This window comes from Oncorhynchus gorbuscha, linkage group LG22, assembly GCF_021184085.1.
Source record: "Oncorhynchus gorbuscha isolate QuinsamMale2020 ecotype Even-year linkage group LG22, OgorEven_v1.0, whole genome shotgun sequence".
Classification (NCBI taxonomy): Eukaryota; Metazoa; Chordata; class Actinopteri; order Salmoniformes; family Salmonidae; genus Oncorhynchus; species Oncorhynchus gorbuscha.
The window spans coordinates 29,993,862-30,007,573 of NC_060194.1; the positions used below are offsets into that span (position 1 = coordinate 29,993,862).

Here is a 13,712-nt window from a genome sequence, read left to right on the forward strand (position 1 = left end):
CTGGCCCTGTCCTTGTCAGCTGAGCAGATCTCATCACTATCCAACCTAGGATCTTCATTTTATCACCCTGTTGCAGTGGAACTTTCCTGCAAACGTGTAGTGTAGTTGAGGTTTAAAAAGGCTTCTGAAGTTAGTAGTCAACTCAGGGATTCAAATCAGCAACTTTTCAGTTACTGGCCCAATGCACTTAACCACTAGGCTACCTGTCACCCTAGCTTTACCTTCATTAAACGGATTCTTACAATCTGATATGATTCCTGTAAGCCTCTTCCCTTGACTTAAATAGATTGGAGCTGGATTGGATTGTCAGAAGAAAATGGTACATGACAGACACCTCTCTCCCAAAATAATACAGAGTGCTGTAGCCAGGATTTTGAGGGAAAAATTCAACATGTGGAAATAGATTTTTTTCAACACTGATTTTTTTCAAAGTAACTTTAATCATAGAAATGACTGATACTGATATCTATCTCCTTTGCTTTATTCTGCTGTTATCACAGAAGTCATTCCAATTTAATTCCATTCCATTCAGTAGTCCTTTCCATTCACTCACTCGGTATGAAAATGGCAGATTTGGTCACTGATAAGCGCCTAAATTGGAACACAGTGGCTGTACAGTAACATGCTATACATCAGGTGTTCTCAACACTTTTTGGATCCGGGGATCCCTTTTGTGGTCGCAAATGCATTAGGGACCCCCTCCATAATCAGAACACAACTCGAGTGAGATAAAAATAGCATACAAAGACTTCGGCAGTGCATGGCAGTATGAAGCAACTCTCGGGCCCTTGAAAATAACATTTTAAAATCGCGGCTCTTGGCAATGTAGAGAACATTTAGCAGTTTTCAAGCTAATTTCCTAAAAATTCGACACATTTTGTCATGTGGCAGAGAAATGTTTTGTTGTTGTAGCTTTAAAGCTAATATCCTGCAATTCTACAAATGTTGCCATGAGGCAGAGAGAAGACTTTGCAGTTTTAAATTACAGTGCATTCATGTTCCCAAAAACGTTTTGGGGGAATGCAATAAGTATTACATAAAAATTTGTATAATTGGTGGAGTATTGTGGTAGGCTCACAATATCCCTGTGAGCCTACCAGGCTCATGTTGCCCACCAGGCCCATTTTGCCCAGGGTTAAGAACAGAAATTGTAGATTAATAATATTACATTGTATTGTATAGTATTACACCCTCTAAACTTATTCCACGGATGTTAAATCTGTTCTTAATAGTAAAATTAATATTTAAAAAAAATACACCGAGTGTACAAAACATTAGGAAAACCTTCCTAATATTGAGTTGTACCCACTTTTGCCCTTAGAACTGCCTCAATTCGTTGGAGCATGGACTCGACAAGGTGTCAAACTCATTCCACAGGGATGCTGGCCCATGTGGACTCCAATGCTTCCCACAGCTGTGTCAAGTTGGCTGGAGGACCATTCTTGGTACACATAGGAAACTGTTGAGCATTGCAGCAGCATTGCAGTTCTTGACACACTCAAACTGGTGCACCTGACACCTACTACCTTACCCTGTTCAAAGGCACTTACATATTTTGTCTTACCCATTTTTTAAAAACCTTTATTTAACTAGGCAATAATAATAATAATATAATATATGCCATTTAGCAGACGCTTTTATCCAAAGCAACTTACAGTCATGTCAGTTAAGAACAAATTCTTATTTACAATGAGAATTCTTATTTACCTTCATCAACACTGATTGAAGTGGATTTAACAGGTGACACCAATAAGGGATCATAGCTTTGATCTGGACAGTCTATGTCATGGAAAGAGCAGGTGTTCCTAATGGTTTGTAAACTAAGTGTATGATAAAGCTTAGGTCTCTGCTATACAGAGTTGTATAAGATTTGAACCATGTTCTAATTAGCACAATTAGCATAATGCCGAAATGCTAATTGGCATTTTTTATTTTGTTGTCTGAGTGAGAGGAATGCTGTAAATGAAGATTATTTGATGTGTTAGGAAATATCAGACGTTGAACATTATAATAAATACCGCTTTGATGTCATACAAGCAAACCATACACCCGTGTGTCCACATGTGCAATTCATATTTCAATATGATAAAACTCATGTAATTTACAGTATCAATGTTTCTGATCACTTTGTTTGATGTGCAGTTCCAAGGATAACATGCCATTATACCCTGGGCTGTTCTGAACAAAATGAGCCTAAACGCTTTCAAATGATGCCCACCTGACCCAGATTGTGATTTATAATGGACCGTTTTTAGATTGCGTGAACAACAACAGTAATTGGTAGCAGTGCAGGCCTATGTTACAAACAAAAGTGTGCTTGCTTCAGTTCCTCAAGGACATACATAGCTAGGGGAGCTAAAAAAAGAAAGAAGTAAATTAAGACTGTTCTTTGAGTCATAAAATTGCATTCAAATGACCTGTGCACACCAATTAGGCCTCACTCATTCCCTTGTAATTTCTTTGTCATGTTGCACCTACCCCACATTTGCCATGAATATTCTTATAATGTTATTGAATATGTCCAGCGTATTTTCAGATTTCATAATTGTCAAATGCTGCGAAAAGTGCAGCGTAATGTTTGGATTCAGTCTCGTGTCAGGTGAATTGTTGCGTCCTCAATTTTGGTCCAGTAATTTCCCAATAATCTTCAAAATGTCCCATTTAAATTGTAACCATGGTTGGGGCGGCAGGGTAGCCTAGTGGTTAGAGCGTTGGACTAGTAACCGAAAGGTTGCAAGTTCGAATCCCCGAGCTGACAAGGTACAAATCTGTCGTTCTGCCCCTGAACAGGCAGTTAACCCATTGAAAATAAGAATTTGTTCTTAACTGACTTGCCTAGTAAAATAAAGGTAAAAAAAAATTATGCATATGCTTCTCATGTTTGTTATGTTAGAAACATTTCTATTTGTCCCTATCCATATAGGCCAATTCCCAGTATTGTAACGGGTTAAACCCCTTGGTCCTTCAACAACCGTTATTAGAGGTGTTCATTTCAATGATCGAATGGATTTCCTTAACACTCAGTTCTACGCCAGTGGACAGTGGGCAGCCATGGGTTAGTTTGTCTGCTCCGTCACTGGGCCTTCATAAGGAGGCGGTAGGTAATCAGGCCCTGAATGCAAGTATGGGTCGCTGCAGCCCATGGAGACTGGAGTATGGGTCGCTGCAGCCCATGGAGACTGGAGTATGGGTCGCTGCAGCCCATGGAGACTGGAGTATGGGTCGCTGCAGCCCATGGAGACTGGAGTATGGGTCGCTGCAGCCCATGGAGACTGGAGTATGGGTCGCTGCAGCCCATGGAGACTGGAGTATGGGTCGTTGCAGCCCATGGATACTGGAGTATGGGTCGCTGCAGCCCATGGAGACTGGAGTATGGGTCGCTGCAGCCCATGGAGACTGGAGTATGGGTCGCTGCAGCCCATGGAGACTGGAGTATGGGTCGCTGCAGCCCATAGAGACTGGAGTATGGGTCGCTGCAGCCCATGGAGACTGGAGTATGGGTCGCTGCAGCCCATGGAGACTGGAGTATGGGTCGCTGCAGCCCATGGAGACTGGAGTATGGGTCGCTGCAGCCCATGGAGACTGGAGTATGGGTCGCTGCAGCCCATGGAGACTGGAGTATGGGTCGCTGCAGCCCATGGAGACTGGAGTATGGGTCGCTGCAGCCCATGGAGACTGGAGTATGGGTCGCTGCAACCCATGGAGACTGGAGTATGGGTCGCTGCAGCCCATGGCGACTGGAGTATGGGTAACTGGTGAGTCGAAAGGAGTAGGTGTGTGGAAAGCGAATCAGCTAATTGGGCTGATTTGTTGCCACTAAACACCATTTTGTGTGGCTGATTGGGATGCACGACGAGTCGATAAGCCAGCGACCAGTGAACCAGTGTTGTATTGACGTGCCGACCTGAGATGCTTCCTATTGTATCACGGTCGTGTCACCGGCGGTAGCTAACATGGCAATTGATTCACCTCCCATCAATTTATTTCAAGTAGGATAGCAGCCTACACAATAAATAACTAACATGGATAACCATATAGATATCACCTTGATACATACATACAGTCTACTACTCAATGGGGAGGGCATGAACGGCAACATCACCGGGACACAGTGCCTTTCACTCCGCTTGACAAGCACTTCTGTCTGTCAAAGGCTGGGGAAGTAGCTACCTAGTAGCCAATATCAGGGTGACAGTAAGCACACGGATACAATGTATGAAGCAACTGTACACCCATCTTCAGTACTTTTAATCAAAAATAAATAATTGTCAGTTTTATTACTGAAAATGTACAATTATTTGTGTAAAACTAAATAAGACTCAGGCACATCCTTTGCCTTCGAAATACAAGTCCAAACTCTCGCTGTACGGTAGCTCATGCCGCGTTCACGTGCTAGTTGGAACTAGGAAACTCTGAAATTTTATACCTGCTAACTGATTGTTGTTATGCAGGTGAATGAGGACCCAAAAGCGACTTGGCGAAAACAGAGTTTTTAATCCAGAAAGAAACTTTACAAAACAAAAAGCATAATACTACTCGTAAAGACGAGAACAGACAGGAGACTTGATCGAGAACTGCAGGTTGCCTCGGGAAGGCACTTGAACCTAGCAGACTCAGACACCTGCTCACCACGCAGCATCTGAGGGAAACACGACACGACAGGGCAAAACATAGACACAGCACGGTGAATTATAGATGAGGATCCGACGGGGCAGGAACGGAAAACAAGGAGAGAAATAGGGACTCTAATCAGGGAAAAGGATCGGGAACAGGTGTGGGAAGACTAAATGATGATTAGGGGAATAGGAACAGCTGGGAGCAGGAACGGAACGATAGAGAGAAGAGAGAGCGAGAGAGTGAGAGAGGGAGGGGGAGAGAGAGGGATAAAAAGAGGGAAAGAACCTAATAAGACCAGCAAAGGGAAACGAACAGAAGGGAAAGCACAAGGACAAGACATGATAATTAATGACAAAACATGACAGTACCCCCCCACTCACCGAGCGCCTCCTGGCGCACTCGAGGAGGAATCCTGGCGGCAACGGAGGAAATCATCAATGAGTGAACGGTCCAGCACGTCCCGAGACGGAACCCAACTCCTCTCCTCAGGACCGTAACCCTTCCAATCCACTAAGTATTGGTGACCCCGTCCCCGAGAACGCATGTCCATGATCTTATGTACCTTGTAAATAGGTGCGCTCTCGACAAGGACGGGAGGGGGAGGGAAGACGAACGGGGGTGCGAAGAAAGGGCTTGACACAGGAGACATGGAAGACAGGATGGACGCGACGAAGATGTCGCGGAAGAAGCAGTCGCACAGCGACAGGATTGACGACCTGGGAGACACGGAACGGACCAATGAACCGCGGAGTCAACTTACGAGAAGCTGTCGTAAGAGGAAGGTTGCGAGTGGAAAGCCACACTCTCTGGCCGCAACAATACCTTGGACTCTTAATCCTGCGTTTATTGGCGGCTCTCACAGTCTGTGCCCTGTAGCGGCAAAGTGCAGACCTCACCCTCCTCCAGGTGCGCTCACAACGTTGGACAAACGCTTGAGCGGAGGGAACGCTGGACTCGGCAAGCTGGGATGAGAACAGAGGAGGCTGGTAACCCAGACTACTCTGAAACGGAGATAACCCGGTAGCAGACGAAGGAAGCGAGTTGTGAGCGTATTCTGCCCAGGGGAGCTGTTCTGCCCAAGACGCAGGGTTTCTGAAAGAAAGGCTGCGTAGTATGCGACCAATCGTCTGATTGGCCCTCTCTGCTTGGCCGTTAGACTGGGGATGAAACCCGGAAGAGAGACTGACGGACGCACCAATCAAACGACAGAACTCCCTCCAAAACTGTGACGTGAATTGCGGGCCTCTGTCTGAAACGGCGTCTAACGGGAGGCCATGAATTCTGAACACATTCTCGATAATGATTTGTGCCGTCTCCTTAGCGGAAGGAAGTTTAGCGAGGGGAATGAAATGTGCCGCCTTAGAGAACCTATCGACAACCGTAAGAATCACAGTCTTCCCCGCAGACGAAGGCAGACCGGTAATGAAGTCTAGGGCGATGTGAGACCATGGTCGAGAAGGAATGGGGAGCGGTCTGAGACGACCGGCAGGAGGAGAGTTACCCGACTTAGTCTGCGCGCAGTCCGAACAAGCAGCCACGAAACGGCGCGTGTCACGCTCCTGAGTCGGCCACCAAAAGCGCTGGCGAATAGACGCAAGAGTGCCTCGAACACCGGGATGACCAGCTAACTTGGCAGAGTGAGCCCACTGAAGAACAGCCAGACGAGTGGAAACAGGAACGAAAAGGAGGTTACTAGGACAAGCGCGCGGCGACGCAGTGTGCGTGAGTGCTTGCTTAACCTGTCTTTCAATTCCCCAGACTGTCAACCCGACAACACGCCCATAAGGAAGAATCCCCTCGGGATCAGTAGAAGCCACAGAAGAACTAAACAGACGGGATAAGGCATCAGGCTTGGTGTTCTTGCTACCCGGACGGTAAGAAATCACAAACTCGAAACGAGCGAAAAACAACGCCCAACGAGCTTGACGGGCATTAAGTCGTTTGGCAGAACGGATGTACTCAAGGTTCTTATGGTCTGTCCAAACGACAAAAGGAACGGTCGCCCCCTCCAACCACTGTCGCCATTCGCCTAGGGCTAGCGGATGGCGAGCAGTTCACGGTTACCCACATCATAGTTGCGCTCAGATGGCGACAGGCGATGAGAAAAATAAGCGCAAGGATGAACCTTATCGTCAGACTGGAAGCTGGGATAGAATGGCTCCCACGCCTACCTCTGAAGCGTCAACCTCGACAATGAATTGTCTAGTGACGTCAGGAGTAACGAGGATAGGAGCGGACGTAAAACGTTCTTTTAGAAGATCAAAAGCTCCCTGGGCGGAACCGGACCACTTAAAACACGTCTTGACAGAAGTAAGAGCTGTGAGAGGGGCAGCAACTTGACCGAAATTACGAATGAAACGCCGATAGAAATTAGCGAAACCTAAAAAGCGCTGCAACTCGACACGTGACCTTGGAACGGGCCAATCACTGACAGCTTGGACCTTAGCGGAATCCATCTGAATGCCTTCAGCGGAAATAACGGAACCGAGAAAGGTAACGGAGGAGACATGAAAAGAGCACTTCTCAGCCTTTACGTAGAGACAATTCTCTAAAAGGCGCTGTAGAACACGTCGAACGTGCTGAACATGAATCTCGAGTGACGGTGAAAAAATCAGGATATCGTCAAGATAGACAAAAACAAAGATGTTCAGCATGTCTCTCAGAACATCATTAACTAATGCCTGAAAAACAGCTGGCGCATTGGCGAGACCAAACGGCAGAACCCGGTACTCAAAATGCCCTAACGGAGTGTTAAACGCCGTTTTCCACTCGTCCCCCTCTCTGATGCGCACGAGATGGTAAGCGTTACGAAGGTCCAACTTAGTAAAGCACCTGGCTCCCTGCAGAATCCCGAAGGCTGATGACATAAGGGGAAGCGGATAACGATTCTTAACCGTTATGTCATTCAGCCCTCGATAATCCACGCAGGGGCGCAGAGTACCGTCCTTCTTCTTAACAAAAAAGAACCCCGCCCCGGCCGGAGAGGAAGAAGGCACTATGGTACCGGCGTCAAGAGACACAGATAAATAATCCTCGAGAGCCTTACGTTCGGGAGCCGACAGAGAGTATAGTCTACCCCGAGGAGGAGTGGTCCCCGGAAGGAGATCAATACTACAATCATACGACCGGTGAGGAGGAAGGGAGTTGGCTCGGGACCGACTGAAGACCGCGCGCAGATCATGATATTCCTCCGGCACTCCTGTCAAATCGCCAGGTTCCTCCTGAGAAGTGGGGACAGAAGAAATGGGAGGGATGGCAGACATTAAGCACTTCACATGACAAGATACGTTCCAGGATAGGATAGAATTACAAGACCAATTAATAGAAGGATTATGACATACTAGCCAGGGATGACCCAAAACAACAGGTGTGAAAGGTGAACGAAAAATCAAAAAGAAATAGTCTCACTGTGGTTACCAGATACTGTGAGAGTTAAAGGTAGTGTCTCAAATCTGATACTGGGAAGATGACTACCATCTAAGGCAAACATGGGCGTAGGCTTGTCTAACGGTCTGAAAGGAATGTTCTGTTTCCGAACCCATGCTTCGTCCATGAAACAACCCTCAGCCCCAGAGTCAATCAAGGCACTGCATGTAGCACCCGAACCGGTCCAGCGTAGATGGACCGACATAGTAGTACAGGATCTAGATGAAGAGACCTGAGTAGTAGCGCTCACCAGTAGCCCTCCGCTTACTGATGGGCTCTGGCCTCTTACTGGACATGAATTAACAAAATGTCCATCAAATCCGCAATAGAGGCACAGGCGGTTGGTGATCCTCCGTTCCCTCTCCTTAGTCGAGATGCGAATCCCTCCCAGCTGCATGGGCTCAGTCTCAGAGCCAGAGGAGGGAGATGGTTGCGATGCAGAGCAGGGAAACACCGTTGATGCGAGCTCTCTTCCACGAGCCTGGTGACGAAGATCTACCCGTCGTTCTATGCGGATGGCGAGAGCAATCAAAGAGTCCACACTGGAGGGAACCTCCCGAGAGAGAATCTCATCTTTGACCACTGTGTGGAGTCCCTCCAGAAAACGAGCGAGCAGCGCCGGCTCGTTCCAGTCACTAGAGGCAGCAAGAGTACGAAACTCTATAGAGTAATCCGTTATGGATCGATCACCTTGGCATAGGGAAGCCAGGGCCCTAGAAGCCTCCCCACCAAAAACTGAACGGTCAAAAACCCGAATCATCTCCTCTTTAAAGTTCTGGTAATTGTTAGAACAATCAGCCCTTGCCTCCCAGATAGCTGTGCCCCACTCTCGGGCCCGGTCAGTAAGGAGTGAAATGACGTAAGCAACCCGAGCTCTCTCTCTAGAGTATGTGTTGGGTTGGAGAGAGAACACAATCTCACACTGGGTGAGAAAGGAGCGGCACTCAGTGGGCTGCCCGGAGTAGCAAGGTGGGTTATTAACCCTAGGTTCTGGAGGCTCGGCAGGCCAGGAAGTAACAGGTGGCACGAGACGAAGACTCTGGAACTGTCCAGAGAGGTCGGAATCCTGAGCGGCCAGGTTCTCCACGGCATGGCGAGCAGCAGACAATTCCTGCTCGTGTCTGCCGAGCATGGCTCCTTGGATCTCGACGGCAGTGTTACGAGCCTCTGTAGTCGCTGGGTCCATTCCTTGGTCGGATCCTTCTGTTATGCAGGTGAATGAGGACCCAAAAGCGACTTGGCGAAAACAGAGTTTTTAATCCAGAAAGAAACTTTACAAAACAAAAAGCATAATACTACTCGTAAAGACGAGAACAGACAGGAGACTTGATCGAGAACTGCAGGTTGCCTCGGGAAGGCACTTGAACCTAGCAGACTCAGACACCTGCTCACCACGCAGCATCTGAGGGAAACACGACACGACAGGGCAAAACATAGACACAGCACAGTGAATTATAGATGAGGATCCGACGGGGCAGGAACGGAAAACAAGGAGAGAAATAGGGACTCTAATCAGGGAAAAGGATCGGGAACAGGTGTGGGAAGACTAAATGATGATTAGGGGAATAGGAACAGCTGGGAGCAGGAACGGAACGATAGAGAGAAGAGAGAGCGAGAGAGTGAGAGAGGGAGGGGGAGAGAGAGGGATAAAAAGAGGGAAAGAACCTAATAAGACCAGCAGAGGGAAACGAACAGAAGGGAAAGCACAAGGACAAGACATGATAATTAATGACAAAACATGACAATTGTAGTTATACACATGCCTCATTCAACCAGTTAGTTGGATATTTCTAGTCCCGACTACCACGTGAGTGTATGGTAGTTGAGTCGTAAGACACAAAAAACTAACTTAATCAATTATTATGTGGATTATAATTATTGGACATTTTTGTAGGGGTTGATACATTTTTCATAAGGGAAAATCCAGTCTGGTATTTTAAAGTGGATATTACAAACTTCACAAGCCGTTTTAAAGCTCAAATACACTACAAGTTTAACTAGGTGAAACATTGCTCCTGTAAGTCACTTCCAAACACAAGTATTAGCAGATGCTCTTATCCAGAGCAATTTACAGGAATAATTAGGGCTAAGTGCCTTGCTCAAGGGCACATCCACAGATTTTTCCCCTAGTCAGCTCAGGGATTCAAACGAGCAATCGGGCTACCTGCCTACTGTTTTGTTGTTCACATAATCTCCATGGGGGAAATAAATAAATTGTCATGTCTGGTTTTCATTTCAAATAGTCCAACAATTCTGAGGGGACATGTCTTTTGTTCCATTATGCGCCACTTCATCTAAATTATAAACAGGGTTTTTATGTTCATCTTCTAAATATATATTGTTATTGTTAGGTTTCTTACAAATGAGTAGAAACATCAGAAAAAGCAGAAGGTAAATGAGTCTAACAAAGGGGATGACAGACAGACAATGAACACTGTAGATGCTCATTAAGTTACAAACTAGGTTATAGAATGATTGAACACTCAGAGAATGTGAGACAGAAATGAAAAGAATCCCACTGCATACTGATGTAGTGAAAAGGACCTTTGTTCTGACCAATCAGATCACACGTCCAATATCATTAACATTCTAATACCTCCACATTGATTATGTATGCTAATGCCACAACAGCCTCCAAAGAATAGAGTAGATTGAAATGTCACATTTTTTTTCAGAAATGTCACACAATGGCCACTGTCCCTGTCTACTATTATTGTGTCACGTCTCTGACAAAGTTGGCATTGTCTAATGGTGCAGAGAAATGCATGCTGGGATGGACATGACTCTCACCTTCTCATTGTTTTGGTTATAGTGCGAGAGGAATTTTGCACATTCGCTGTAGTTGGCCCATGTCTTGTTGTTGGTGGTGGTCAGCTCCCACGTCCCATTGCTGTCACAGCGACGATAGGCTAGTCCTGTAGAATACAACACAATTACAGAAAAGAACAACAGCCTTGTAAGACGAAGTACTGACATAAAAAATTACAATATCTTGTTGCATTGCCATAGCTATATAAATATATTGAAAATAAATGCCCCATGCTGTGTTACAGATTAAAGTAGATAAAAGATGATCCACTATCTCAGCGGCCTATTGGCTATCTTACTAATGTGGGCATTGAGCACCATGACCTAAAATGGAAAATGAGCTCTGTGCAAGAGAACTGTTGAACTGCAGGCTATCAAGGGGCCAGTGTTACCTTTATGGTTGAAGTCATAGATGTAGTCTGGACAGGCAGTGGACACCAGCTTCCCGGGAGACCCCTCAGGCCAACATACAATGCCATCCCACTCTGGCGAGCAGTAACCATCTGCAGGAGTAGAGACAAAGCAATGGTGACATTTAAGTGTAGTGAGTTTGAGTGTTCACTGCCTTGGCTCCAACATTACACTGCTGGAGGCTTCTTTGTTCAATTCCAGAGCACCAGCAAGTAGCTGTTTTTTTATTTTATTGTGTTGTCCTCTAAAGACGATACACAAATGAACTTTAGCCTAATGTTATGATCATAAATAGCATGTAGAGAAAGACGGCCCTGGGGCTTGTTAATTGGTGGGTATGCAGGAAACAGATGCAATGTCCTTTGTGATGCTGAATGTTCACAACACCAGCCATCCAGAGCAGTGTTGTGTTCTGTCTGCTGGATATGTTTGGTCTTTACAAATAAGGCTCAACAAACCAGCATTGAATTCCCCAAACACCTCTGAAATGTCTATATTTGCCAGCAAATGTGTGTTCATTTCAATGTTTTTATTTTCATTTGCTTTAATCCCATCCGATATATCAAATCAGTCATGGTAGGCTGTTTATGTCCACCACACAAGAAAGACATGTTTGCTAGTCTACGTTGCTTCCTCTGCCTGAAATGGACACTTGAAATGTTGTAATCATTAAATAACTGAGTAGGTCTAAGCAGACATGTTTTTAATGATCCATAGGAGTGGCATAGGCCTAAATGGGCTATTTATTGAAAGCTTATGATCTCACCGCAGCACTCACACGCTATAGTGCATCTGTTTTGTCAAAGTGGTTTTAATATGGATCTTATTTGTGTAGATTCCATGCAAAATTAAGAAAACAACAGTGACAAGGCTGTAGCGTTCTGGCTCCCTGGGAAGAAACAAAGATACTATGACGCAACACTGAACACGAGTCTAGTCTACCACAGTGGAAGAGCAGAGTCAAGCAGAATTGTTGTTCTGCTAACCGCTCTCAAATCCACCCTCTTGTAAAATGTTTCTTCCCCGTCCCCTGAGTGTGTGTAATGTGCAGTGAAGTTGCTATTTGTACAGGATTGCGAAAAAGCCTTTATCTCACAATGAATTGTCTTACTTTTCTGGGATCAGCAGTCTCACGTTCGTTAATACGGGCAGCAGTAGCATTTTAGAACGTTATTATTAACCCTAGCCCTGCAATAGTGGGAGTGTAGACCCCTCTCCCCACAGATCCCTGGCAGACGTCGGTTTCTGGCTACGCTTTTATTTTCTATTATTGAAAACATCTGCCCCACACTCACCACTAATAACTAGTTGAGGATAAAACTAAAACTGTTTTCTCCTTGCTTTACATCTATTATTGTCTCATTCCTGTAATCAAAGTTGCAAAGAAACATCAGAGGCAATGACAAAATGCTTTTCATGTGCCTTCAAAATGGCCTGTCACCCAGCTCTCAATGAAAGCGTAGACTTTGTATGATTTAGACTGATTTTGGATTGTGAGAGATGACAGGGTTGAAAAAAAAGCCTAAGAGGCTTCACGTTTTTCAAAATCACAATGACCACATGGTCCTGGGAGTGAAGTGAGAATGAAATCGGTCTTAGGTTTTAGTTTTTTTGGCTGTACTTTTAATACTCATTGGACCACCTACCAACAGACTCAAATTAAACACAGAACACACACATATATCATTTCCTATAAATTCCATGACCATGATTTAAATATAAACGTGACTGTGGGGGACGTTGGTATTGGTGATCTATTAGAGGTTTTAAATAACATTTTCTTTTCCCTGCAATCATTTGATTCAGGCCTTGCAGATGTCAAAACATATATCGCAGTAGAGTTTTGATATGTACAAGCTGTTATGATGAGTGCTGATGTTATTTTACACTGGGACTACAGGTTTGAATGCTGAGCTATTTTCAACACTGCAAGGTCTAGGGCCTTGAACCCACATCATTCTACTGTCCTAACCAGGCAAACCTCAGTGTCTCCCTCCATGAAAACATTGTGTCAAGGAAGTAATGAGAACTCAAGTATTTAAGGCACAAATGAAAAATAATAACAAATAGATGGGCTTCACAGTGAAACACCGCAATACTAAGCAAGACCCTCTCCTTGGGCTGAGGTTGGCCGACCACCCTACCAGCCACCACTTTCAAAATAGCTAGAATAGCAAGATCAATTCATTACTATTTGCAAAACAGTCTCCCCTCCACAGTAATAATAGTTAGGCTAACCAAGAGTTTACAGTGGCACAGAACCCCAAGGGTGGTGACACACAATATAGGCAAGACAAATCTGGAAGGAAAGTCCTCAAAATTGCATTCAGTTGCTATTCTTTGAGTTTGAGTCAGAATGCAGGTTTCATGGTTTTTCCACAATAGAGGAGACCACAATTAGCAGTAGCCTATTCAAAAAAAAAGGGGAACTCTTTTCTTGGCCAATGCAA

The 13,712-nt window shown here is 45.2% G+C and overlaps 1 protein-coding gene across 1 annotated transcript in view; it reads right to left on the bottom strand.

Annotated features, from left to right (window-relative positions):
* LOC124010255 (parathyroid hormone/parathyroid hormone-related peptide receptor-like) overlaps positions 1-13,712 on the bottom strand; it is a 79,440-nt gene that overhangs the window by 16,058 nt on the left and 49,670 nt on the right. The window contains exons 3-4 of the mRNA XM_046322705.1: positions 11,244-11,354; positions 10,834-10,958 (exon numbers count right to left, since the gene is read on the bottom strand). Of these exons, the coding sequence (XP_046178661.1) occupies positions 10,834-10,958; positions 11,244-11,354 (236 nt within the window). The remainder of the gene's footprint in view (positions 1-10,833; positions 10,959-11,243; positions 11,355-13,712) is intronic.